Source organism: Oreochromis niloticus, linkage group LG16, assembly GCF_001858045.2.
Source record: "Oreochromis niloticus isolate F11D_XX linkage group LG16, O_niloticus_UMD_NMBU, whole genome shotgun sequence".
Lineage (NCBI taxonomy): Eukaryota > Metazoa > Chordata > Actinopteri > Cichliformes > Cichlidae > Oreochromis > Oreochromis niloticus.
The window spans coordinates 2,532,514-2,556,687 of NC_031987.2; the positions used below are offsets into that span (position 1 = coordinate 2,532,514).

The following is a 24,174-nucleotide window of genomic DNA, read 5'->3' on the forward strand; positions in this document are numbered from 1 at the left end:
TCTGCCAGTCTCTCTGGGTTTAAAAACCGCTAGAGTTGGAGGGACAGGATTTGGTGCTGACACTTTATCAGATTAGACGAGTGTGCTCACGGCTTATCTCTCAGAATCTTCATCTCTCGTCGGTACAGCTGTACGGCTTGCCTACTGTAACAGAGAAAGCCAAACAGGCGTTGATGACCTCATAGCAGCAGCAGGTCGCCGAAGGAACGAGGCTGTTTTCACTGTGTGTTTCTCATTGTGTTTCCAGGTTACAGGGATATGCTAGAAATGAAAAAAATGGGGGTGTAGTACGTGTTTCCCACTTGTTGTAGTGATTAGTCTGCTGATTAGTTTCGTGAACAATTAGTTGAAATTAAAAAGGTTCTGATCCACTGAATATGTAACAATGTAACTTGGAGAAAGACGGCATGGTGCGTGTCATCATGTGACCAGGAAACAATTTTAGCTATTTGACATCACACACAAGTCATTTCAGTCTCTTCAGAAACCACTGAAATGATTCTGTATCTAATTAGAATCAGCTGATTAATGTCAGATTTATGGTTGGGTGTATTTCATCTTTGACCTGATGTGGTACTTTCTCAGTACTTTACATGTTCTGAAATAATAAATTCTAATTTGCAAATAAGTCTTTACTAGTCAGGTTAAATATCATCTGACTCTAGTCACATGATTATTTGTTAATATTCAGTGTTAATGTGGCAGTCTTCCTTTTTTGCACCTTTTCACAAAGTTTAATGATATTTGTCTTTGTACCGTTTGTGTAATCCTGCTGGCAAACAGACAAACTACACTGTAAATCTGTTTGTGCACAGGATCTTTGCTTGCTCAAAGATTTACAGACCGTGTTCTGTGAAAATCAAGTTTTCCACCTTCGAAACATCAATTTGCTGAATCCAAGTAGACACACGAGCAAAATAAGCTGTCAGTGTCAGACTAACCATTTCTGCCTTGGTAGTAAAAAATAGTTAGTAGACGTTGGTGGGGGTATATTTAATATGAGCTAACTTGGCAGGTCAGGTGGTTGAGAACAAAATTTAGCTACCAGAGCGGTGAGTGAGCGTTGGAACATTTGGAGGCTGCGTAACTTTAATTAACAGAGTTTTTTTTAAGGGCTTAATCGATAATAACTTAAAGATGATGGATTTGGGTTTTCAGCAATAAACGCTTAAAAACCCATCTGTGCTAGTTTGTTGTAATTTGATGAATGACTCGTTGAGCTTTAATAGATTAGTTACAATTATAGGCGGAGTATAAGGGCTTCTGTGTGAATTGTACTTGGGTGGTGTGGATCAGCCCACACACTGAGAGCAGGCCCGGCTTAGTTTTCTGATGTGAGGAAGTAGAATACAAGCTGAACTCATCACGCCTATTTCTCGAGGTACGATTGCTCGTGTGGCGTCCCGGTGTTTGTGTGACGATGACTGATTGAGGGCTGGACATTAGAACTAATAAACAAAATTTAAAGCGCAGGCAGTTACACAAACACACGCACTCAGTGTGTGTCCTTGAGTTAACATTTTCCAAAGCCTTGATTGGTAGTGCTCAAGGGGAAAGAAGAAAATAAAAGCGAGTATTTGAAAATCTCTCTCTCATGCATCTGCACTGGGTCTCAGCCAAGTCATTGTTACAGCGGAGTCATACTATAAATTCCAGCTGGAAGGAAGGGAGGAAGAGTTACAGACAATAGAAGAGCATAAATGGTCTCAGTGTCGGAGCTTTGTGCAACAAAGATTGTTGAATAGCCATTGAAATGGCGTGTTTTGTAATTGGACGTGTAGAAAACGTGTGCACATGTACCTTTTTTAATTATTACAGTGTACACAGTCGACACTGATAGAAAGAAATGTTGCCCTTGCAGTGATACCCGTGGACACAATGGCTCATCTGATCTCGAAATCTTTCTAATGCGAGTTTTTGAAAAACATTAACGAGCATCTGACCCTGAAAGAGTGATTTACTGGAGCACCACCCTGTAGTGTTTGGAGTCGCACCTTTCCTTAGGCTGCGTGTGATTTGTCTTGAGTATGTGTGTGCATGCTTGTGTGTTGTCTCAATATGTTGTTCAACAACCAGCTCTATGCAGTCAGCTGTCCAGTACAGTTTCAAAGTCATTAATCACAGGCCCAACACGGCGGAGAAAGGGAGCGAGGAGGGAGAGAGAATGGGCCCAGCTAGAGCTGTAATCTGTACAAGGCACCTCGGGGAAGACGTGAGAGATGTGTGGAGCAAAGAAACAAAGGTGAGGCCAAAGTTGAGGGGAAGGGGAGTCGGAGAGCGAGGGCTTTAGAAATGAGGAGTTGGTGTGCAGTAGATTCTTGTAGGTGTCCATCAAAGAATTACAATAATTTTCATTTATTACTATGTTAATGTGAAACTTATTGGTCGCTGTGTGAAATTAAAGAGCCTCTCTCCATTGTTCTGTGTTTGAATTTGGAAAACTGAGGGTTTTTATTATAGGAAGCAGATGGTCAACAGTGCCTTTCTAGTCTTTTTGACCAATGTGTGATTCCAATACAAGCCACATTCATGTATCCGTGCTGTTATGTATTAATTAATGCCTACGGTGCAGACAACACCACTGGTGTTTGAATCCAGTTCACGTTTATTTATAGAGCACCAAATGCACAGGTTCAGACGAACTGGGATCATTTCCGATATTTAAAACAATTAGTGTGAGAACTTTCATTTATTTGGAATCTTCAAGTTGCAGAAGTGAGAAATACGTGAGAAATAAAACGCATTATGATAAAAATATCAAAAAATTGCAGTTTAGAAATCAAGTTGGAATAAACGCATGATTACGATTTAAAGAGAACAAAAAACACATTTTTTACAAATGTAAAAAAGATGAACATTTTCAGTGCAGTAATAGTGCAAGAAAGATAAAGTTGGTTTAACAAAAAGTAAATTTAATACAAATGCATTGGGAACAGAGAAGACTTGAGTTTTCCGGGACTTGGATTTGGACCTTGGAAACTGAACGCAGCTTCTCCATGTTTAGTTTTGACTGTGTGGGCTTCAATATGACCTTCCTCTGAAGATGGACGAGGGAGATCTCTCTTCTGGATTGACAAGAGAGACGATTCATCCTAACGTCTGCAGCACAGAGAGCACAACCTGTAACATCTCAGGCTTAATTCAGCTCCGGTTTAATATCAGATTTTGGCAGCTGTCCCTGAACAACTAAAGAAAAACATCCCTAAAGAAACGTAAGAATGCAACAGTGATGAACTCCAAGTCATTTCTGTGCTCTGTGATGTGTAATTTAACAGCAGTCCGTATCCTTCAGACTGAAGTGTGCCCATTTTAGGATTCTGACAGAAAATGTTGGATAGTTTTCCAGCATGTTGTGGTTAACAGTCCGACAATACCACGACTGAGACTCCACTGTCTGTGATGGCTAATGTCATTCCTGATGTGGAAAACAAAACAAGTGTTCTGTTAGAAATGTGTGCAGGTGTTAAAAAGCAGTTGTGGGGTTAGTTGATAAGTCTGTTCACAAGTCGCTGATTTGTGTCCTTTGTTGTAGGAAGGAGATTTCTTCATCCGGACGCACCATGTTGAATACTGTGATGGGGGGATTCTAGACCCCGACGACATACTCAGTGATCTGGTAGAAGACAAAGACAAGGTAAGTACATCCTCTGCAGAATATATTCTATTGTTTCTGTTTAAGTATGATTATGGGATTATACAGATTGCTGTATTTTTTTGGAACAGCTGACTGGTTTGAGTTTTTTATTTGATTTTAACCAAAAAACAGAAACCCTGCTTCTTAATTAATAACTCTGAAAAACAATATGTGAAGTTAGTTTTTGTGAGCTTTAACTGGAATAGCCTGTTTCCTGAATGACCAGCACAGCAGATTACACTGGCATGTGCAACTGACCACCCCAGACACGCACCAGGCAGCTATTGTTCTGTGCACGGTTACAAAATCACAGTATTTACTTTGGCCCATAAATATTTGCCACAATTTTTGTATATCTGCTTCTGTATACGATCGCTGTGGATTTAAAAACAAAATCCAATGAAATGCTATACTTCCTCTCTTGAGCTTCTCTCCACACCTTCAGTTGCTGTTGTGCATTCAGTTTTCCCTTCAGGTACTAAAAACTCTGCTCGGTCAGGTCCAGATCAGGTGGTCTTGTGTCATTTCACTGCCTTCAGAAACTCATGGGTGTCTCTTGCAGTTTACTTTGGGCTCTCATCCATTTGAACTGTGAAGTGCTGTGCGATCAGCTGTGTCTATCAGCAGTCAAACATTAATAACACTAGTGGCACAGTTGCACTGGCAGGCCATAACAAACGATTTTGCAGGATTGCACAGTTTGGTTTTAAATGTTTTCTGCCTAAGTCTGGCTTTCTTGTTGTTGTGTGTAACCAGTGGTTTGCACTTTGTGGTAAACTGTCTCTATTTACATTCATGAAGGTGCCTCTTGAATACAGACTGCCATCTCCTTCAGAGTGTTCTTGACTTGGTTAGAGGTTGGTAAAGCATTTTTCTTTCATAAAGGAAGCCTCCTGAAATCATCATCCACCTTAGTTGTGGTAATCTGGCCTCACCATAAAACTGCTTCAGTAAGCTGTCGAATTACTTTTGACCCTCTGAAACGAGCAGCTTCAAACAGTTAATACTTTTATACCTGAAAGTCTGCACTGCAATTTGTTTTTTGGAAATGTACAGATGTGTCATTGTCCAACCTGCCTTTAGGTCGACCTTCTGTATCCCTAAAGCTATAGAATACACTTTGGTTTGCGCAGTGCAACAGTGCATGGCAGTCCCGTGTATTTCTCTTCGCTCTTTGGTTTGATGCTAGGTCACGCGGAGAGCGAGTGTGTGCCAAATGCAAAAGCGAGTAACAGAATGCTGACTGCAGTTGATGCAACAGTTTTATGCTGATTACACAGAGAAGTAAGTGAGCACATGATACTGTGTGTCTGCTCAAAAGTGTTGCAAAGGCTGAAGTGGAGATCTTTGTCTTGTATATTGTGTGCCATTGTATGTGTGTGCAGAGTATTGAGCTGCAGTGGCATATAAGCCACTCCCTTGGATACAATAATGCCTCTTAAGCAAAACTCAGAGGTAAAGGTTTTAACTTGCCTTCAGCATCAGGCAGCATCATTAGTAATTCACGTTTGGAGACTTGAGGCAAACTTAATCCATATATTCCTGTTTATTCTTATTTTTCCCCTGAAGAATGTCATTTGTCATTTAACCCCTTTGGAAGCTGAAGTTTTTCATACTTTTTTTTAAAAGATCTGGCATTACACAGTGTGATCAATCCCATCCCCTACAGTAAGGACTGTTGGATAATTGCTCAGAGCCTTAAATGAATCCGGAGCCCTTCTCTTGGTGGCTCTGCACATTAAAACAGTGTCAACATGTTTTAATGAGCTTGTGTCCTATGGATAACTGAATTTTTCATTTAGGTCACTGCTAAAAATGTTGAAGAACCTGCTGGCTAGAAATTGTACAGATACAGTGCGTTTCCCTGTCCTTGGATCCTACTGTATGCCTTTAAGCATGTATAAATACTGCAGGATTTGTTGGAAATTCACCGAACTAATTAAGAACAAAGTTGCTGTAGTTAGCAATTTCTCTCGAGGCTGTAAGAATCTGTGGGAAGAACTGCTCTTAATTTAAGACTCAGGCTTTTGTGCCTCTGTTCATGTCAAAACAATCACTTATTTTACATTTAAAAGGGTAGTTTTGTTTTTGAGAATCTAGCTATAGCTAAAGGTTTTTAGCTTGATTGGTCAGTGTGCATGCCAACAGCTTTGGTGCATGGTTACATGCATGAAGTGGCCCAAGACTGACCTGAAGAAATGTTACTCGTGACTGTGTCTGTTACTAAGAATTGATATTCACACATGACATTTTAGAATTTCATGAAGCCTGGATTGTTCCTCCATCCTGAGTGAAACGTCCTGATGAGCTCTTGTGTGAAAATGGTGCGGTTACATGACACACCGAGCCGCAGCGCACGGCCGCATGACTCAATGACAGGAGCAATAAAAGAGTCCGGAAAGCAGCAACTGACCTAGAAGATTATTGTTCTGAGAGCCTGTTGCCATGGTTTTGGTGAGATTTGCAGTCCATCATGCACTGGTCCTGCTTTTGCCTACTTGTTTGTGGTGCTTAATGTGCCGGTGTTACAGTGTGGAGTTCTGTGATGATTAGTTCCTCTACGTTAGAAATAGCTGTGATGGTGTGTCTTCGATTTTGTCTAGACCATAGCACCCGAGCACCTGTTTCCTGAGAGAGCTCAGGGTTACAGCAGTTTCAATGTTGTCTTTCATTCTGCAGTTAGAGAGAAGCATTGAGTTAATGGTTGATATCATTTACTGAAAGTAAATGAATGTCTTGGTGACGGCGATCCCTAAAGATGCACAATACATCTGACGACTGTGTTGTATTTTTATTCAGCATGTCCCTCGATGCTCTCTTCTCTCATATTCGCTCAAATAGGATAGCAACGCTTGTAGGTAACATACTTCGAATGCAGTGAAACTGCCAAAGACATATTTTAGGGCATCAAATACGACAGCAAAACGCATCAAAACGTAAAGTATTAAAGCGCGCGATTTCTAGAAAATATATATTTCAGAGCTGAGATGAAAACAGTGCAACACACTAATGCCCCCAAAACACACATATGGTACACATACACACAGACACGCAAACAAATAAACTGTACAGAATCCTACTCGGCGATACACACTCCTGAGCACCAGAGATTGCATATGAAATGAAAGTGTGAAATATTCATTGGATTCTGAAGCGAGGCTGTCATAGTATTACTGAGCTGAGATGAATAAATGGCTCCTAATCCCAGATGAGTGTTTTACTGTAGGCAGACTCAGACTGCCTGGCTTTAGGTTTAAAACCACAAAGAAAATAAAAGATATTTGAGGTCTGCTGAAGAAAGAGGTCAGGAGTACAGTTTAAAAAAAAAAAAAAAATGGCTGAAATATACTCAGATACTGTTTCCCTCCTAAATCGCCACCGTATCGTGATTGCAAACGCCTCCACCGCAGTGATGGCGTCTGGGGTTGATGAATCTTTAGGATTATCAAACGTCACCTCTGTGGTGAGAAAGGAGCCTGAGCGAGTGTTTGTGGTCAAGAGGAACTCTCTAGATATGGTCGGCACATCTGTCCAGCTTTTAAGGCTCAGTCTGCAAGCGTGCTACAACTGAGTGTAATTCATTTAGCATTATTTTCCTCCCAACCCAAGTATCTGGAAATAAAATGCCTGACGGTATTTATCTGGCTTAATTAGGTGTACTGAACCATCACAATTTTATGACAAAACAAACGCCGTATACTGAACATTGTAGGAGGAATATAGAGTAGCGGTTCGGTCTAATTTACAAAAAGAAACTCAGCCTACAAGTTAATGCTGCTGCTGTGTTTGGATACAGATGACACGTTATCTTTGCATTAACATAGAAAATATTTTACTGCTGTATTTTTTCATTATTCTACAGCTTGATAGAGGACAGTCTCGTTTACATGGTGCTCCCCCAGGATCCACCTCTTAGGAAAATTATACTATACCAGATAAAATAAATGATCTGTGATGTGGGCTAACTGTTGTGCATTGTTGGTAAATGTACCTTTAGTCCCCCCATCCAACACCCTCTCACTCCAGCCTTTTTTCTCCATTACCCTAATGCCTCCCCTGCACGTTGTTTTTCAAGCACACTCACAGCTTTGTGCCAAAGGAAATGAAAAGTAAGCAGAAAATATGGATTCCCATCAGCATTTTCTATGTTGCTGGAAGTGTAATTCCTAATGTATTTTTTCCATCTCGGAGGTATGCAGAAACAGACTTACATGGCCTAGGGTGTGTTTAAAAGGTTAGCTGGTAATGGATGGATGGGGGAGAAACACTGTTGCCTCATATGATATTGATGTTTGTTCTGGGACATTAATGTCACGTACACTTGGTGAATGCACACACACTCTACATTTAGCTTCCCTGACAAATAAGATTTAAGATCAGAGAAACCACTCCCCACACCCTGAAACACACATCCTATCATGCTTATTATTGTGTCTTTTATAATGGATCCCCATTCAAACCCCCTCATGAGCGTGTACCCTTTTACCCTATCAAAACAGAAAGGAGGATATTTATTACACAGACGGCTAGCACTCTAAATATCTGCAGATGTTATAACAAAGGATGTCGTATAATTTTGCAAGCTGATAAATCGACTGCTCGCGTTCATAACATATGCACATATATGAAGGGCGCTCAGTTAATATATGTTGACTGTCAGTGTAGATTGATATATGTGTCAGCGTTGTGCAATTTACCAATGAGGCCGTAGCCCCATCAAATATAACTCACAGTCTGGCTGCTGGTTGATATCTGAGGTCCTAAGGAAAGAAGAGGTTTACGGCCATTCCACCCTTCTCAAGGACTGCGGGATACACCTGTCAATGCTCACACAAGACAACTCGTCAGTGATCACTATATAATGGCGAATGTCTGGCTGCATAAAGAAATGACACCTGAGTCATCTATAGCGGTCAGGAGGAACATTTTATGACTCGTATAACCTTTTGAAGGACTAAGAGGAGCAAATATGCACACAACCTAAAGACATATGGACACAGCCTGGCATTAATCTGTATTTAGCACTTCTAGATGAACCGTTGTACCACGGTGTGGACCAGCTGGAGTCCTTTATGTTGGCAAACCACAAGTCAGTTAAAACTGGAGGCTTGTTTTCCAGTTTGGTGCTACAGTGTCGTCATGCTGGATGACAAAGACTTGGGCCTGTAAGCAGGTTGCATTCATTGTTTTAAGGTCATGTTATATAAAGAATCCATCTCATGTTTGCACATAGAAGAGAGGGGCGGATACAGGCTAAGGATTCACTTGGCTTCATCATGCTAAACCTCTTTTCTGTTGTATTTTATGATTTAGTATAGCTAGAAAGATAATTTAATTTTACTGAAGAAACTGTTTTATTTCCTGAAGACTTTAAATGATTAGGCTGTAAAAAAAACATAAAAATGGTGCCCAGTAAATGACACTTGTGCAGCGTGTGAAGGCAATAATCGGCAATGCTTTCTTTAGTGGAAGGTCAATATTATTCTCACCAGCAGCCAGTTTATGTGGGGGGCTGAGGGGGCAAAGGTTGCTTAAGCACTGTTTTTGTGTGTGTAGTTGGCCTTTTGGTTCATTCACTTAACCTTTGAAAGCCGACATCAGACTTGGGAAGAGAAATATATTTGAACTTGGCTGTCCTCACAGATGTGTTGATAAATATGATTAGGACGGGCTGGAAGTGATAGAAGAAAGGTCCATATTTGAACACTTTAGCTTTAACACTTCATCCAGCTCAGTAGGTCTAATGATATTCCACATATCCAACATAATTTGTGAGATTCAAGACGTGGTACCAGTACAGATACCTTTACCAGATATATTATTTTCACTAGTTAAGAACATCTAACCAATCTATAATCAAAGCAAAGTCAGTGATGCAGGCTCAGGAAAATGTCAATGTGAAACACATTTGTGGAGTAGAAAAGGCTTTCATTAGATGAACCTGGGGTCAAGCCCAGCAGCCCTGCTGGCTCGAGATAACAGAGCAGCCACTCGCAGACCAAATCTGATGAGCGATAACTCTCTGCTGTATGTGGAGGCTTTTTACAGAGGGGCACAGAGAGGTGACACTTGAAACCCAGATGCTGAATACCCTAAAAAATAAAACTGGTCTTAGCTAAACTCAAGTTAAAACCAGAACAAATCAAATCACAGAAATGGGGAATTAATTCTTCAGTAAATTCAAATTAAAAGTTAGTGGAGAAACAATTCCTGCAAGACTTCCTGCTGCTGGCATAGTTGCAAAAATCATCATTAATTAGTGCCTAACACAATAATAATGGGATCATTAAGCTGAAGACAGAGGTGCAATATGAACAATGAGGTTTGTTGCACGTCTGTCTGCTTGTTTTAAGCATCAAGTTTTTGTTGCGCTGTATGGGATTAAAACGCTGTCTGGACTGCGTCAGCGTCCGCCCACACAAATAACCGCTTCTCACTGTGTCATATCACACTGCACATTTTTTTTTTTTAATCCCTCTCAAGTCTGTTTTGATCGGGTTCACGGTTTAATTAATGTTGACACGTCGACCGACATGACACGCAAAGAGAAATTCACAAAACTACCTTAACGACACGATTCCAGGCAAATGCTGCCAGACTGTCTGGTGTCTATTGTCTTCATTATCTTGTCACAGCAGCACAAGCAGCTATGAATAATCACATTGCAACTACATCATCTTTACCAATCAATGCTTTAACTGTGGCTTTGTCTGTGATTTCAGAAAATGGGGCTGGAAGCCATTTCTGTCAGCACGTATATACTGCAAGGTCTTAATGTTCATGTCGTTTCTGATGAAAACTGTAGAGGAGGATTACAGGGCATTATGCATAATAACCTTTCCAGCAGGGTCATAATTGCCTTATTCTAACTGGCTTGTGTTTTCTTCCTCAAAATGAAAGAGCTAAGCTGACGAGAAGGGAAAAAGGAGGAGGGGAAAGGGAAGAGAGGGAGGCATGTGCAGCAGTGGGAAAGCTGGGGACGGGTTGATGAAGAAGAAAGTCACACCTGAAACGGTTTTCTACTTGCAGATCTTTGTAAATGTAAATTACAAGTAATAACAACAGTTATTAAACATAAACCTCTGAGTCCATCTGATTGCCTACAAGCATTTATCCTTTCTGCTCGTCTACCTCAGAGATGGCTCGGTCCATTATTCACTGCAGGCTTCAGAGACACACAGATGTGTGATGCGATAGATAACCTGGAGTTTCCTGATGTGAGGAGAAACACAACTGCATGTGAACTTTTTGAACCACGCTGAGCATTAAGGAGCCCCACAGCTAATTGCCTTATGAAAGTTAGACTAAATGATTTCTAATGATGAATGTCTAAACGATTATATTCCAGCCTCACTGTAAATGCTATTATGAGTCCACACAATCAATGATGACTGCAATCAATCTGCAAATAATGCAGCACATACATTAGCTCGGCCAAATTAGTGTGTGTGTGTGTGTGTGTGCGTGTGTGTGTGTGTGTGCGTGTGCGTGCGTGCAGCAGCCTCGCGTTATAATTTCTGTCTCGTAGCTGCTAAACGCACATTTTGATCTTAATTGACTCATTTGTATCAAGAACTTAAGTTTAGCAATTACAGTTTTAATGTTCTGATATACTGTGAGTTACAAGGGCACTGCGTAAACTGCAGACTGGATAAAAAATGATCACGTTATGGAGAGTTGATACTGTAGTTAGAGATGGTAGATGTTTTCATGGAAGTGTACAGAAGAAGTACGGAGCAGATCTTCTGGTTCTGCAGTGACCTTATGGCATGATTATAATTACAATCACTTATAAGCACAAATGCCTTCAGCAACAAATGCGTCCCCCGGAGGTGTCCCTCCCCGGGGGAAGGGGTAACTTCTTGTTTCTGATGCTTTTAAGATGCTCAGGGAAAAAGTGATCGTTACTGTCGAGTAAATCTGAAGGACCAAAACTGGTCAAATTTAGGTCACCAGTCTCATTACACTGAGATTTGTAAAAAGGACATTTGTGTCTGGGTGAATCGTGTTGTTTTGCACTGCTACAGATGCATTTTGCTCCGTTTTTATTGCTCTTTTCTGTGCACAGTGGATGTCGTGTGTATAACTCGGTATTGCTGTCTAGTGATTTTTTTTTTCTAATTATTTTTTAGTTGGACTGATTTTGACTGAAACTCACCATTCGCCAGTTTTAACCTTAATTTCGAGCAATGTGCCGATAACGTTACCTAAGAATCCTCAATATTTCACTTCCTCAGACTCGGGCACTTCCTCACTATTTGCTGATTCTGATGAGTTTTGACAGTCGGATGGAACTGCATTAAACTTTGGCCCGATGCATGTGTAGTTTCTTTATTAAGAACCATTTGAAGCCCATCTGTATGTCTCAAAGTCTGACTGCTTAATGCTGTTTCTTCTCATCAGCCGGCCAGACATAATATCCACCACACATCCTTCAGTCTTCATCAGCGTGTTCTGTGCTCGGGAGCTTTGGTTGTAATCAACATAAAATATTAGAAGCTTGGGCTGGTGGGGGCTAAATGACTCGAGAAGGGCAGGTGCCTTTCGGTTTAATTAAAGGCAGTCATTTTCAGGGGTCCCGAGGATATAACCCCAGGGCTGCATGAGAAAAATTCATTTTAAAATGATCAATCGGACTGAAAGAAACTTTCTTTATTTTTTCCTTCTTCGTGCAGAGTTTTTGTGTTGCACATGTGCAAGCAGGTCATTCTCAGGTGATGCTACTCACTGAGCATGCCCGGGGCGAGAGAGCAGCCACATGTACCTGCGCTGGTGACCAAAAATACAAAAACACAAAGGCAAAAAAATGGAAAGAGGTATGAAAAGTCACAGATTCTTTAGTAACAAAGTTGCAAAGTTGGCAACAACATGAACTGAAGCGTGTTAATCAGCTGTGAGTCAGACAGATGTCAGAGGCCTATGCTGAGATGGGAAAAGCATGGATCCACATTAAAAACAAAAACAAAAAGTCTTGAACTTTGTGACACCAAAGATGTACCCAGGAAATAAATCTCAGCCAATAATCCAAGTGTAGCTCAGGCGTCTTTTGATTTAAACAAATGTTAATAAATGTGATCAGTGCTGCTTGAAGCTCTATGTATTTATTATAAACTTTGTCTGTGGTCTCAGCAAATCATCTGTTAGAATGCAACACACACACACACACACACACACACACACACACACACACACACACACACACACACACACACCAAGAGCACTAATGACTAAAACAATCTTTGACATTGCACTGCTTCATATGTCACAAGCACATCCTGCTTCACTTGATCAAATGCACAGATGGGTAATACAATATCACTTGTTTTGAAATGGTCTGTAATGCCTCATTAGTTTGATTGCTTACAGCCTGTCACACACGATGGGCAGAAACAATAAAAGCAGAGCAGACAAAAAATTAAATGGCTGTTTTAATGTTTTAATTTAATGGTTTAATTTTAATATTGCTCATTTACGACAAGAGTGACGCGATTAGATCGTTTCACTTAGACACAGATACACGTGCACGCCGAAGGCTCCGCACGCAGATATACTAATGCGTATACACACACACACACACATGCACACGCAAACACTTTTGAAAAGCAGTGGAGTGGAATAATGGACAAGTCAACGGAGTAGTGGGCAGATTTTATCATTCACACTCTCTTAACCACCAGCCATCTGCTAAATGTATGCATTCTTATCGTTGTGTCTGTGTGAATGTGTACAAACGCACACGTGTGCACACGAGAGGCCGGATCAAACACTTTACTCGACGGTGCCGTCCAGTTCAAACACAACCGCGTGTCTTGCTTTGCAGTTACAAATCAATGGGTAAAACAGTACAAACGCCATGTGACTGTGTTGATGTGTGATTTAAAGCCAGGCCCTGTTTGCAGTACCTGAGGGGTTAATACTCCTGCAAACACTCGTGTGTGCTGTTGATTCTGCACTTTCTTTGCAGTGATTTTAGCTTAAATTTGCTCTTTACAACAGTCGGAAAACGAGATAAAAGGATGAAAATAAATTGCAAAGTAATTAAAATAAACTCCAGAGTCTACTACAATAGCTTTAAACATTACAATAAACTGCTGTTTTAAGATAGATTTAGCTTGGCCTCAATTTTTTCCAATTAATGGAAATTTTCCCAGCTAAAGGTCATTCAGGCTCGGCTCATGTATCATTATCTCTCTGTTACATTGAGAGGTTGCTCATTATGACAGGATAAAGAGGAGTTGGACAGTTGGATTTCCTTATAATGAACCTACATGCTTCCTCTCACATGTCTACTTTTTCCCAGCTCTTTGTGCTGCTTTTCAGCCTCTCCACAATTTGTCCTCATCATTTTTCTCTTTCACTCTTTCTCTGCCCAACACTACCTGTCAATATATGGTGTGGTCTCGAAAATACAGATTTTATCTCTGTTATTTCACTGATGCTTATTATGTATTTATCTTTCCTCGTCTCCTCTTGTTCTGCGTCTTTCTTTACCCCGTCCTGATTTTTCTAGCAGTATTTATGGAGCTTTGGTCCCCTCCCTTTCCTCTCACTCCCTTCCTTTCCCTTCGCCCCTTACCTCTTTCTTTCACCATTTCCTCTAATGAATCCAATCATTTTTAAGTCACACCTTAGTGTGCTAGCATGTGTGTGTGTGGACCCTTCATTTGTCAGAGGCACAGATTGGATCCAGGCCTGATACATATGTTGACCCTTAGCCAGGAACCAAGGGGGTTAATTGAGTAATGGTATTTGAGAGAGACAGAAAAATAGAGCGAGACTAGTGGGAAGGAGGACGAGAAAGAGACAGCTAGAAAGAGGGGATTAGGAGAGTGACAGTGAGACAGATAGGTGTAATTTGTAAGAGCATATGAATGAGAAGCAGACGGCTGAAGGAGGAGAGAGGGGTTAATTGTTAGAAGTGAATAAAAGGGAGACAGAGGGAGGCTGGTAATTAAAGAACTGTGGAGGAGAAAGTGAAATAAAGACAAATGTGGGGTTAATGGTAACCGTATGTGAGGTGGGCATGAGGTGACAGCAGGGGGCATCTTATCGGCAGGGTATGGAGGGTTGATTTTAAGTGATAGTGAAAGCATTAACAGAGCGATTGAAATGAAACAAGGCAGAGGGTTCAATTATTATGAGAATAAACAATGAAGCCTGTAATCTTCATGGACCTCGGCTCTTAATTAAGAAAACACAGCCACACCTGGGACCCACCTACAATAGACGGGCACATGGTACGGCATCAAATTGTGTGTGTTATGAAGTCTACCTCATTATGGATTCATTGTGATGATGAATTATCTTAATGAAGTGCCTGAATGTGGGTTTTGGAGAGATGGACTGGCTAAATGACCAAATAAATAAGAAAAGCTGCATCGTCTGATCTCAAGGCGGCTCTCTGCATCCTCTCGTCTCTGCTTACTGCTTTGACTTAAGGACATGCAGGGCAGCACATTGCTATTTTTCATAAGCTTTAGTTATTAAATCAAACTACTTGTCTAATAGTTAATGTTTTTCCTTTGGCTTGAACGTATTAAGGAATAGACATGCCAGTGAAATTAGACTGAAACTGTTTAATTTTTATTAGAAGCATTTAAATGTTGAATTTTAAGACTAAATGAATAAATAGAGGGTTTGGTGGGTTTAATCTTTAATTTTTTCACTTATCTTCAGTCCACTCCTTGTACCTGACCACGTAACGCTGGCTTATATCACTGAAGCATATAAAGGCATCTAACAGAAGGGATGAACCAGTGTTGTGTCTACATGTAACAAACTTGGCAAAGAACCAGTTTTAACTTGTGCCTTTAGGCTCTGTCTTACGAAAAGCCTTCCATATACATACATACATACATACATACATACATACATACATACATACATACATACATACATACATACATACATACATACATACATACATACATACATACATACATACATACATACATACATACATACATACATACATACATAGATACATACATAGATACATACATAGATAGATATAGATATCTATCTGTATATACACATATATATGTGTGTATATATATGTATGTATATAGTTTGTTTCCATTTCTCTAGTCGAATCTACCAAAAATACCAAAGATGACGCAGTTTAATGGCCATTTGTGCACCAAATGCCTGTTGGCTTAAAACTTGACATGAAGTGTGTCCTTACAAACACTGAGCAATCTCAACAAAGCAGATGAACTGTATCTGAAATAAATCGAGAGCTGACTCAGGACCTGAGAGGATCCGCATCACATGCTTCAGTTGATTCATCTACTGTTCACTGAAGCCTCATCAGAAATGGTCTCAGCGGAAGGGAGTCTGCAGCCATCTGTGAAACATGGTGGAGGCTGTGTCAATGATCCCAAACACCACCAGTGTAATAAAAACATGCCTCGATAGAAAAACACACCATGGAACACTATCAGTCATGGATTGGCCTCCCCAGAGTCTGGACTGGAGGTCTGGCAGGCGACCCACTCTGACTCCTGAGAAGCAGCTGTGGGATCATCTTGATAGAGGACGGAACAAAAGGCAGCTAGGCTGTAGTGAAGAACAAAATTTAACTCTCGGGCTTTTTATAATTGTGCAAACTCTGCTTTTGGATTATGCTCTATATTTCCATGTATGCTTTTACCAGTTTCAACAAATTGCTACCCCATTTTCTCAGCAGAATATAAAGAAATAACGGGTGACACAAGTACAGTTTAAAAATCTCTTACACAGAGTGTCTGCAGACCTGTCAGTCTCAATTTGTTCACCGTGGTTAGAGCACAACAGTGCAGACAGCATAATTTGCTGCTTGAACTAATAATTTAAAAGGTTCAGTTCACAGCGTTCCATGCCTTAGGGCTGTTTAAACATAATGTTTTTAATCTACCTGTGAGATGTCAGTGTACCTGAACACCGGGCTGGACTAAAATGTATACTCCCAGACTGGTTTTAGACTACTTTAATAATAAATATTGTTTGCTTTTGAACTAAAAAAGTTTAATAATAATAATAATAATAATAATAATAATAATAATAATAATAATAATAATAATAATAATAATAATAATAAATTATTATTATTATTATTATTATTATTATTATTATTATTATTATTTACAGTTGGTCAAATCAAATATAAAACAGTGCTGTAGTACAATAACTGTATAGTCATTAATTGGCATATTTTACAGAAGCAACATAAATAAAATCAAAGTAATCCTTTGCTCTATAATGTATCTTAAATAAATATATACTTTGATTCCATGTTATGGATCATTACTATCCAGCTCTGCCTACACTTCCTTCAGTGTTGAGATGGATTTGATTTGTGGTCTTGTGCACAGACAGTGTGATCTGTTTAGAAGACTAATGTAATCACTGTGTTCTCTATGAGCTCCACTCGTCACCTCAATCACAGAGATGTTGGAAGGACCACCTATCACGTCAACCCTTTTAGAAGGAAAAGCAGTCAGTGTGTGAGGTGTTGTTCTCTCTCTCTCTCTCTCTCACACACACACACACACACACACACACACACACACACACACACACACACACACACACACACACACACACACACACACACACACACACACACACACACACACACACACACTGATCTGCAGAGCTAACAGCAGTTCACAGAAAGATTTAAATACGTTGAGAGAGTAATGTACCGGGTGGTGAGAGCTTTATGAAGAGCGAACCTGTCCCTGAATGTTTGAGTGATGTTAACAGGCTCATTTAATACCCTAACCTCTCACACGCTCACATGCTTTCATGCACACACGTGCACACTGACACACACATCATCAGCTCCCTCAGTAGGCAGTACATAATTTCTGTCACTCACCTCAAGTAGGTGGAGGTAAGACAGGATGATGGAGCAGCGGGAGAAGGAAATAAAGGAGTAACTGTCATCAGCATGAGAAACACATCCAAAGCTTATGAGAGGTCAGAGGTATTAACGCCGACTTTTTCTCGGCTTTCGCAAGTTGAAATTAATTGAATTCTTGTGCTCATTAGTTGTTTTACATTCCTTGTTCAGATAAGTAAGTTGAAGTATTAATTTCGGTGTCAAAAACATCTAATGCATAGTCCCCCACCTCTGCCTTATTGAAGATCTAGCCTATTGGGCCAGCTTCTTGTAGTTAATCCCAGCTCTGTTGCCAAGGATGAGATAATGTTGAATATTTTTAAATAAAGAATGATGACATGGAACATCTTTATTTTTGGCTGATGGCACTGAGCAGATGCTGGAGAGAAGATCTGGTCATCTTGCATGCTGTTGCTATGAGACTGGTCACACATATTTGCAACCTGTGCTTGCTGCTAAAATTGTGCCTGACGCTGTATCTCACACTGTCAGATGCATCCAATAGAACCACAATCCAATGGGAAAAATGAACAAATCGGGGCTCTCCTTTGTGAACTTGGCCACTGCGAGTAAGGTCTTGTAAACGGTGTGGTTCTACATGGGGTGCCTTTGTTGGGAGTCTAAAGCTTTTAACAAGGAAATTTTTTAAAACCTTTGAGTTGAGAGAAACACTGGAAAACTATTTTAAAGGAAGCAAAATGTCTTTTCCTAAATTTAGCATAAATTGCTCTTGAGTGTTGGATTATAGCAAATGTCCTTGGCAGCAAATTGATAGCAGATCCAGCTGGGTTTTTATCGCGTGTATATGAAGAAGTCTAGCTTTGAACCTTTAAACAAACCTTCAAACTTCAAACTTTCTTTTCTTATCATGGATTAGCTCCGCATGGGAAGAGAAGACAGCTAGAGCTGGACTTTACATAAAATCACTGTTGTGGTAACAATCGAGTTAATGATTTTTTTATTAACACTGTATTGCACTGTTGTTTTATTAAGAGTCAACACGTAAAGTTCTTTTCTCTGTGCAGTATAGAAAACATAAGTGCACAATGTTAAAGTGGACAAAGAGAAACTTTGCAGCAGTGTGATTGTGTCACCTCAATAACCAACACAGGTATATCACGTATATATGGTCAGCTGACTTGTGTGAAACAGGTTTGGTATTTGAAGCTTTGAGGGTGAAGGGATCAGAAATTGCATTTTAGTTTGTTTGTTGTATTACTGGTTTTACATGAGCCTGGATTATTGCAGCAAAGTTTGCTATGCTTAGACATTTGACCTTTTCCTGTGTATTTATATTTGTTTCACACTAATACCATTAGGAGTAACATTAGAAGGTAGATTTTGGTCCCATCAAACTCCTGCTGAGCCAACCTGTCGAGGATTATCTTGACTGTTATCTTGGTGTTGTCTTCAAACTGGTCGCAGTATTGGAACAATGAACAGGTGCACTTGAGTTAATCTTGCCAACAGTCCATCAGCATAACTATGAAGCACTTCAGCTCATGTCATCAGTGTCATCAGTTTCGCTCTGACATGTTACAGGCAGCATATTTATATGTAACCCCATAATGTTTTACATGCAATACACTCCCAGCTTCACATACATCACAGTTTAAAGCTTAAAAAAGGCCACTATGGTACAAATTAATGTTGTGTTTCCTACTTTCTATCAGTCAAAGTAGTAAATCCTCCAGAGAAAAAGAATGTATGGTACTCTAAAATGTACATATATGACCGACATTGTTAGAATATGCTAATCAGCGTATCATTGTTTTTGTGTCTGCCAGCAGCCAGAGATGATTATTTTGACAATATGTGATGATTCGATATTCATTTGATTGTTTGCTGTTGTTGTTCAGCATCATCAACGACACACAGAAAAAAAATTACCAAAAACAATCCATGTAAAAAATGTTGTGATAGTTTGATTGTCACTACTGGACCAATAGAGTCACTCGTTCATCCTGACTTAGGGTGGGTCAAATAACCTTTGTCATTCACGTGAAATGTTGACTGGAACTGATGAAAGCGATGACAGACATACGAAGGACCACACCATCAGTCCTACATTATATAGTACGATATAGCAACCCTCCAGCAAAACACATCAAAGGGGTTTTACAAGTTTAACAAAGTTAAAGTCGTTCGTGTTTGAAATGTACAAAATAAAAGAATACGAGCAGTCTGTCAGTTTGTATATGTTTGAAGAAAGCATCATTAACATAAATCATTACATCTCATTTTCCACTTTGAGATAGTTAACATGTGTACGAGGAGCAGATTTAGATCTACTCTGTAATTCTTGTGTGTTTTTTCTGTGTGCATTTGCATCAGTGTACGTGCACACGGCACAGATCACGGTTTAGGACTGTCAGCTTCCAGTGATTACCTCTTAAGAGTTTTGACCTACAAATCCTTTGGAGAACAACCACCAAAACACTGTGTGTGTGTGTGTGTGTGTGTGTGTGTGTGTGTGTGTGTGTGTGTGGGTGTGGCCTAATCACTGACATCTCACACATCCAGCAAATCCTACTTCAAAAGCCACTCATACATTCATTGTATGTGGAGATCCGACTGAATGGGATAAGATGCTGGGGGAGGAGAGGATGAAGGAAAGACAGCTGCATAAATGAGCCGTCAGAGGCTGAAGGCGCTGTGAACTAAACCTTGGCATTGATTTAAAGATTGACAACTTTTTGAGGCTGTATGCACAGCGCTTCAGCTTTGACGTCATTACATATTTTCTTCAACAAGACCATAGCTCCATATGCAAACCAAGGTCCATAAAAAAGGTGTTCTGGATGGAAAATACCAAAGTCCTTTGTTTTGTATTGAGATTTTTTTGGGAGTCAGCTTTTTTTTCCTTTTTGATCTTTTTGCATATAAGAATAAAGACCCTGATGTTAATTTATCTCATCTAAAACACAAAAACTCTGCTGGTTTAATTTAATTTTGTGTGTAGCCTGCTGTGGAGAGAAGGGAACGGGGCTCTGTTGTGGTTTTTCCTCATTTTTGGTCATATACACTTATATCCACTCATCATGAGCATGAATGCCAATTTTGGGTTTTACTGATTTCTTTGAACTGTCTATTTTTCATGGTGATTGTAAAGCATCGTCACTGTCCATAGTGAAGCCAGTTTTACATTGTCATGACATGGGAGGGTGCCCACCAATAAAGAAGCACCTGCTCCAGAATCAGCAGCTGCCCAAACGCCTTCTGGAGAAACGTGTGATGACCAGATGAGACAAAGACCGAGCTGTTTGCCCACAGTGAAAAGAAATAGGTTTGGAGGAATAAAGGTGACGGTTTCAAAGCTAACACTGTACCAAACATGGTGGTGCAGCATCATCCAGTACAGCCACAGTGGTACTGGTACATTCACAAACTGGATAGAATAATGAAGGTGGAGGACTACGGCCAATTTCCTCAACTTCACCTCAAATCATCAGCTAGATGCTAACTGTGTGTTTCAACAGGACAATGATCCCAAACCCGGATAAAAACTGGTTCTGGAATGGATTAAGCTTCTGGAATGGCCCTACTGAAAATTTGTAGATTACACTGAAAAGTCCATGCTGGGAAACCCGCCTATTTAAATAAATTCTGTCACAGCCACTGGTGAGAAGAGTGGTCAAACTTCCAGCCAGAATTATGCCAGAAACTTGTTGATGCCCACCAAGAATCTGGTCATGGTGCAACCTGTAAGAGACCTTTATCCAAATATTAGTGGGGTATTTTTGGTCCTGTGTGATTAAACAAAATCCAAAATAACTTCTGAATTTGCGCACTCAGTTCTTGTTGTTTAAATCATTAATAATGCATGCTGTATAATTCTTCCACTCTGGAAAATGAACCGTTCAAAGAAATCATTAAAAACCCTAATTGGCCATCGACCATTCAAGCCGATGATGAGTGCATATAAACTTCTGACCACAACTGTGTATACTTGTCTAAAGATTAATGATCATATTAAACATAGCCAGAGTTCCAAATAATGAGATCAGGAAATGGGCGAGTAGTCCATATGATCCACAAGCTCAGGCTCTAAACTGCTGGCTTCAGACAATGCACGTTTGGCTCTGCACACTGTATCATTTAGAGCTAATATCCGTAATAAGGTCATCACAGGCACACAGCTCTGGCTGTGAAGACAGAAACCCCTCCCAGCCTCCTGTTCAGACCTTTTCTTTACAAGGGGAGGTCAGACAGAAGAAAGCTGGTCTAAAAGGAAGGTGACGGGAACTAAAATAGCTGGTTTCAGACGGTGGGTGAATTCTTGTTCCAGTATAAGAATAATTAGAGTGTCTCTTAAATTGTAAATTATACTAAGCTACTGTAGTGGAGTACCAGGTACTGGTTGGTTGATGCAGGACCAGCTTGAAAACACTTTTTAATGTCCAGAATATTCGAATCGGTGTGATCATTATCAGTTAATAATACAGATTTGATGATTTCTCTCATTTTCATTCAGCGGGTGCCTAAACAGTTATCACTGGTTACAGGCTCTTCTGGCTTATGAGTGCTGTTTTTTAGACAGCTACTGGTAGATCACTGAGAATATGGCCAGTACAGAATGTGTCCATCTGTGCCAGTGTGTCTCCATAATGCCGTTCCATATGGCCAAGCGTGGTCTACACACAGCCTCAGGGAGATGGTGGTAGATGGCTTACAGACACACACACACACACACACACACACACACACACACAGATATTCTTTTTCATGCACAAACATAAATGCATATATGTAGGGATACAAACAGTCATGCACGCAAATATGAATGCAGAGGCGTACACACACCATCTGTAGGACCTTGGAAACAGAAGTTTTCATTATATTTTGGCGTTGTGACAGACACCGAAGTTCAAAAAGTCACTGAACAGTTGCGCTGCTTTACTCGCGACAGTTTCAATTTTTCTGCTTCCTCTGTCATTAGATAACTCTGTATGTCAGCTATAATATGTTTCTGTGTGCATTGTTGTCTGGCTGTCTAACAGTTGGAACTGTGTGTCTGTGGACCCTCTTTGTCTTTGTGTCTGAGTTCTTTCTTCGCAGTATTTCTGCCTCCCATTCATCTTTTCCTTCCTGTCTGTTTTGTCTGGATTTCTCATGCTCTGCTGAGAGGCAAGGTGACTGGAGATCAATAGAGGAAGAGAACTCGCATGCGCACGAAACTACACAAATACACACCTACACACGGCTGAAACTGCTGAGCAGTGGAATTTCATTCATCCATATTCTCCGTACAGACACAACCCCATCCTAATTATCGATTAGCACATCAACGGATCGATTGTAGCAGAGAGGTCATACTCAGTTTGTCCGTCTGTGTGTGCGTATAAATATTTTTGTCCCTGTCCTTTGGCATTTATGTGTAAGGTTAGCATGTACATCCTTTGGGACCGAATGTTTTCTAATCCATGTTCTGTTGTTAATGTTTGACTCATTTTTTTAAAGCATGCAAGAGAATAAAAAACACACGGTAGGGGACAAAAGCGAACCCTTAGGAATAAAACAGTCAGATTAAACAGAGTATCGAGACTGAGAGAGCGAGCGCGGGTGTATCAGATTCATGTGTTAATCGATAAGCTCTTTGTTGCTGTGTGGGGATATCCAATAGAGCAGAGTGCTGGAACATGGTGATTTACATCAGCCGATTTGTAAGGAGCCACTATAACTCAGAACATCACAGCGGATCTTAAAAACTGTTAAAACATTTAATATTCTCAAAATAAGACCTTAAAAGTATCGACTGGTTGTCAGATGTCTTGCATGTTTTTTCCTGACCTTTTATGTGATCAAATAAATACGGTAACATCATAAATAACTGTCAGATGTCTAAAATGCTTTGTGTATGGGTCTAATGTTACAGTGGAGGGTTTTTTAGTGCGAGTTGGATGTTGCAGCAGTACAGGCGGTGTTCCTCCAGTGCACTGGTTTGTTGCTCCGGTGTGAAACAGTTATCAGGAAATAAATCAGCATCGCACACCTTTACTTACGTTCTTGAGCCTCAACCAAAACACAAACACAGAAAAGCTACATCTACATGTCACGTGACATGGAACAGCCATAACTTACTCCTCCAGGTACACATTTGGGCAGAAATGTAGCTCTGTGGTTAAAACATTCAAGAAACAGTGTGGTGAGCTTCAAACACAACAATGAAATCCACGCTCGGCTATTCCCTTCTGCTTTATATCAAAGTGAAGTAGGGCTGCCACGATTAGTCGACTAGTCACGATTACGTCGACTATCAAAATCGTCGACGACTAATTTAATAGTCGACACGTCGTTTGAAGCTTTGTAAGATCGCAAAAGACGCAGGAATAAGTAGTAGGATTTAAGAGTGTAATAACGGACGGAAACAGAAGATGGCAGCACTGCATGCACAAGGATGCCAGCTGCCGTTAAACCCCGAAGAAGAAGAAACTGTCCCAGAATTCATAGCGCGACCCATCGCGGCCCTGCTCAGTTTCCAACAATGGCGGCAGCTAGTTAGTTTTAATGTTACTCTTATTATTCTTTCTGGGTCACAAAATAAACGTTTAACATATTTTCAGGCGGGAATGTAGCTGTGTAAACTTAAAATATCTGCGTAGTTTATCAAGACAACACATATTTTCAAAAGCGCTCCGACGTTTTTGGAGATGTC

At 40.3% G+C, this 24,174-nt stretch overlaps 1 protein-coding gene across 5 annotated transcripts in view; it reads left to right on the forward strand.

The window, feature by feature from the left end:
- Positions 1–24,174, forward strand: part of pard3bb (par-3 family cell polarity regulator beta b) — a 205,111-nt gene that overhangs the window by 9,562 nt on the left and 171,375 nt on the right. For 4 of the 5 annotated variants that reach the window (XM_019353173.2, XM_013270228.3, XM_019353170.2 and 1 more), the window contains exon 2: positions 3,533–3,634. The exons of the other annotated variant lie outside the window; for it this stretch is intronic. In XM_019353173.2, the coding sequence (XP_019208718.1) occupies positions 3,533–3,634 (102 nt within the window). The remainder of the gene's footprint in view (positions 1–3,532; positions 3,635–24,174) is intronic. 5 annotated transcript variants of the gene reach the window in all.